General features: G+C 41.5%; 1 protein-coding gene across 1 annotated transcript; it reads right to left on the reverse strand.

The window, feature by feature from the left end:
• Window positions 1-946: 946 nt before the first annotated feature.
• On the reverse strand, window positions 947-1630 carry LOC124654853 (thaumatin-like pathogenesis-related protein 4). Its single transcript, XM_047193837.1, has one exon. The coding sequence runs from the start codon at window positions 1626-1628 to the stop codon at window positions 1089-1091; it is 540 nt and encodes a 179-aa protein (XP_047049793.1). The 5' UTR covers window positions 1629-1630; the 3' UTR covers window positions 947-1088.
• Window positions 1631-5048: the final 3418 nt, after the last annotated feature.

Below are 5048 nucleotides of genomic sequence, written 5' to 3' on the forward strand. Positions count from 1 at the left end.
TTACTGTGGCTTCGGATTGTCTGTCAGTTATAAACAACTTGTCCACAACATTTTGTGGAAGCTACAGCATGGTTTTGGAGGAGATCAAGGAGACAGCGTCCCAGTTCGCTGTTGCATCCTTGAGGCACGAAAATCGTGTATCAAATTCTGAAGCTCATAGACTAGCACGCTTTGCTACTTCTAGTTCCGTTGGACGTCAGCTCTGGCTAGTACAGCCACCTGATGGTTTATGTATTCCGAATGATGTTATAATTCAATAAAGTGCTATGTTTGTCCTCAAAAAAATTGCTAAAACAGACTGGGACCCACTTATTTGCTCACATAAAAAAGGAAAATATCTATAGAAAAGAGGTCGGCGACTAGACGCGGCTTGCCTGCGGCCTCTCTATGTGATGATATATGCGGCCGAGCCGTTCCTTGAATATCCCACGGTTATCCCTCTGCGGACCCGTTTTGCTGCTTTTCTACGTCGAAAAGAATACAAAAAATATGGCTACTCCGTATCCATGCCTATCTTGCATCACAATCTCTCTCCAGATCGAGTCAGATCAAAAATTTGTCACCGGAGAGTGGAAAGACAGGAGCCAGGGCACGACATAGAGCATGTCGATCGACTCTGTACAGGTTCTCGATCGATGGCGACCTGATCAGGAACTCCATGGCATACTTTGGTACTTATCATGAAGGAACGGCTGCGGGCATTACCGTGGATGGTAGCGCAGAAACGGAAACGGCGGTGGTGCAGCGTAGGGAGCTCGTGGCGGCGATCACAAAGGATGTACGGCTGTCCCACCTCAGATGCATTGATCAATGGCAACCACCGCAGCTTTGGTCCTCGGAGGATTTAATCCCCGGTGAACGCTCAGCATGATCCAAAAAAAATTAGCCTCATCATCTACATGCGAAAGTTCAAATTCAACTTTTGTTTGTAAACTCCCGTGCAATATTAAAGGCAAAGTGCAACTTTATTAGTAACTCAGTACGTCTACGTGCATACAAATCCACGCAGCGGTCAGACTTGTCCTACTACACGGACGACGTTGTTTCGTATACATGCGGTCGTATACGTACGTATGTATCTGCGCCTCTCACGGGCAGAAGACGACTTGGAGCTGGCTCCCGTTGGCGCCGCACGTGTGTTGGTAGTACTTCTGGTACGGGTACGCGACCTGGCACCCGGCCTGCCGGCACCGGAGCGCGTCGCCGGAGCTGCACGAAAAGTCCAACGGCAGGTTGAACCCCTTCAGCGTCGTGATGCCGTAGTAGTAGCTGCCGTTGTACACGGAGAACTCGGCCTTAGTCACCGCCGGATTACTGCTACTCCCGGAGGCGCACTGTAGCCCGCCGCAGTCGCCGGTCTGGCAGTGCCCTCTGCCGCCCTTGTCGAAGGAGCAGCCCGTGCGGCCCCATATGTTCGTGGCGCCGGTGATGACGGGAACGTCCAGGGTCCAGCTGCTCCCTGGCCGGAGCTCGACGCCGCGGCCAGCGGGGACGACGGCCGGCCACACCGTGTAGGAGCAGCGGTTGGTGATGGTTACTGTTGTGGCGCTGGCTCCGGCGGCGAAGGCTCCCAGGAGAAGGAGGAGGAGGATATGAGAGTTGGTGCTTCCGGCACCACGAGACGCCATTGTTGAACTTCTTGTGTACTTGTGGAAGGAGAGCGTGCATGCTATGCTACTTATAGTCAACGAGAAGATATGCCCGACCTAAAGACAGAAGAGTCGTAAAATGGCTAGCTGGACACCAATATGAGTTGCGCGGGGCTACTATATTTCAACCTCAGGATAATGGCCAGTCAAAGTCAAACATATCAAGCATTACATCTGTGAAAAAGTCAATTTGACTAGCTGGACGCCAATATGAGTTGCGAAAAATGGATTACCGCTTTGTTTTTTTGGTGAATATAACTCTTGCAGTTTGCAGCGGAGCCACTACTTTCAGGATAATGGCGGGTTAAAGTCAAAGACATCAATCATTAGATTTGTGAAAAGTCAATTTGACTAGCCAACTGAAAATATAGTTTATTCTGAATTTACAGTGTAAACTTTGGATAACATATTGCTAGCTTGTCAACAAAACTGATTTTTTTTCTGGTAATTCAATCTTTGATCAATGAGTATTTGGAGAAAAAAAAACGAGGACATTTTGTCCCGACCATTTGAAAGTTTAAACTGTTTTCTTAACTTCCAATTAAACTTGGATAATTCTTACAGTTAACCGTTTGACAAACATAATTGCTTGATAACATGGATCAAAATCAGACAAAGCATATTAGATATGCTAAAAAAAGTGACACTTTACATGACATATCTGATTGTTTTCTATTACCTTGCTTTTAAAAATATAAGTCTTTTAAAAACCTAAATTAGATTTCGGAAAAGGCTCACATCTCGGAACGGATGTAGTAATCGTAACAACTAAAAATCTTTAAGTAAATTAAAAAAGTGAGTGTAGACATAAATCTTACAAATTCATATTTTATGGTGCTATTTTGCACCATATTTTTTATGTTTGATTCATAAAAATAAAAACACAATTTTGGCACTGGGACAATGAAAATGACTCTTTTGTACAAAAAGATGGAAATCAAATTTGGCGATGTTGTTTGGAATGGAAATATCCACAACAAAATTGAACCATTATCATGAAAATTATTTTTTAGTGCATCACACACCATTTTGATTTTAAAAATGTGTCTAATTGCCCACTACATCGCAAACCCTTTTTAAAACAAACCATGTTCGATTGCATTGCATATGGTTTTATTTCGAAGGGGGTATGCGATTCGCTTACATTAGAAACAATATTTTTGAAAGGTATGTGGTTCACTAACACTACAGACATCTGATGCAGTATGCAATATTTTAAAACGGTAAATGATGGGGGGCGTTAAAAGGCCCAATCTGTAGTACTGAATCTAGAAATGATATGTGCATCTTTCATAGGAACACTCCGCATCTTTACGCGGCAACTACAACTTCTGCTTCAATATATCTCCATGCGAATTAAAGGCCAAGAAGTGACATCTATTGATGAAGAACCCAATAACCGATGGAACCCTGAGAAATATGGTGTTAAGTGTTGTAAGATGGTTTCAAACTTATATATAATCCTCAGTTGGTCGTAATATGTGAAGTTTTGGTAATGTCTGATCTAGTTTGTACATATTCATGGAAGTTTCGGTGGTTGGTGATGTTGTGTTGCCCTTTCGGTATGTGAAAAAAAGGAATCCACTAGTGTTACTCTAAGGCGGGAGGGAGAATTCTCGTACCCTAGACTATGCATAATCAAAAAGCAACCCCTCCGGTCAACAAAAAAGTAACAGATTCATGCATATCTTGAATCAAACTTTTTAAACTTTAGGCATTCATATTTATTTACATGTTTAGAGTTGGACCTTGATATTAGTGTGTAAATTTTTCTCGAGAAGTGTTATTCAAAACTCTACGACTTAATATGTTGATCGTTTCACTATAGGAATTCCGGTCTATTGCAATGCCAATTTTTTGTTGCAATAATTCACAATATTACCACAAAGTTTGGTTTTGTGGTAATAGGAGCGTGTATTACCACATATTTTACAGCATTGCATTGATCCAACTAATTGTTTTGATAGAGGCTACTTAGTGCAACGAAATGACAGTTCGTGGCAATAGTCTACATATATCGCCACAATTTCATTCCATTGCCATAGAGTCCTTTTTTCGTGGCAGTACAACATAGGTATTGCAACAAACTGACAATTCCATGCAATATTCTGGGTATATCACCACAATTCCTTTTCATTACCAGAAGGTGTTTTTTTATGGCAATAGAAAATAGATATCGCAACAAAATTTCTATTTGTGGCAATACATCATAGGTATTGTAACAAAATGACAATTCGATGCAATATCTGGATGTATCGCCACAATTTAATTCCATTGCCAGAAGGTCCTCCCTTTGTGGCATCAGTAGTTCAAGATAACTGAGAACCAACCTGTGGTTGGATGGTTAGAAGGACAGCCGCACCCCTAGGCCACTAGAGTTCAAATCCCAGATTTAACACTTTGGTGTCTCATAAAGGCGGAATATTCTTCAGTGGGAGGCGACGTTCCCGTCGACAGCGAGGCGCCTATGGTGACTTCGTCAATCTCAAGACCTGCCGGATCATTTCCTGGACGCAGTCTCTTGGAGGTGCTCATAGGGGTAGGGTGTGTGTGCGTGTGAGCGTCTTTGATTGTATTGTGTTTCGCAAAAAAAGTTCTAGATAACTAGGTGCATAAGTGTACGGTATCTATACTTCTTGTAAAACAAAACCCCACTAAGTGCAATTAATATTTATCTATCTCAACATGCAAGCTATCCACATCACCTACTTCCTTAGCCAATCATTTGTCCACCTCATCCCACTAATAGTAGTCCTTATTTATTATCTACTCTACTAGCAATGTCATTCTTTTTATTTGCCGCTCGATTGATAATATCGCACCCTCATGCTCTATCATTACATAGTTAAATCATGTGCAACTTGAACACCAAATAGTTTTGGCAACCAAATAAACTTTTTGCGAATTAAACTCAGTGTTAATTATGAGCTCTTATATACGTAACCATACATGATATTTTTTTTAAACGTAATGCTGCAATGTGCATGCATTTTTCATGCAAGACATCCATATCATTTGGTTCTACAGTCGGTTGATTTCACCTTATCTAAATCAATCACGTACACCTCTGAAATATAACAATCTTGAAATTTTCTAATACTTATCAATTTCATGGCTATTACATTTAGTGTCTTAGCTACTATGGCCAACTAAATATTGCATATTCTATAAACCAAGTTTTATGTGTTTTATTAGATTTTTTAAAGAGATACCCGCTGCAACGCGCCGGGTATCGTTCTAGTTCAGAAAAATGTACATGCCACTTCATGATACTGATCGCACTATAGAAATCTGGGCACTAAACGCCATCCAATAGCTAGATGGCTCACTGAAGATTAATCCCAGGAAGTCACATGGTACACAAATATCACATGACAATAGATTGTCTAGGGAAAGTGC

Source organism: Lolium rigidum, chromosome 5, assembly GCF_022539505.1.
Source record: "Lolium rigidum isolate FL_2022 chromosome 5, APGP_CSIRO_Lrig_0.1, whole genome shotgun sequence".
NCBI lineage: Eukaryota > Viridiplantae > Streptophyta > Magnoliopsida > Poales > Poaceae > Lolium > Lolium rigidum.

Bases quoted from the DNA above. Each gene is read 5' to 3' on its own strand.
- LOC124654853 (XM_047193837.1), bottom strand. From the start codon at position 1,628: ATGGCGTCTCGTGGTGCCGGAAGCACCAACTCTCATATCCTCCTCCTC.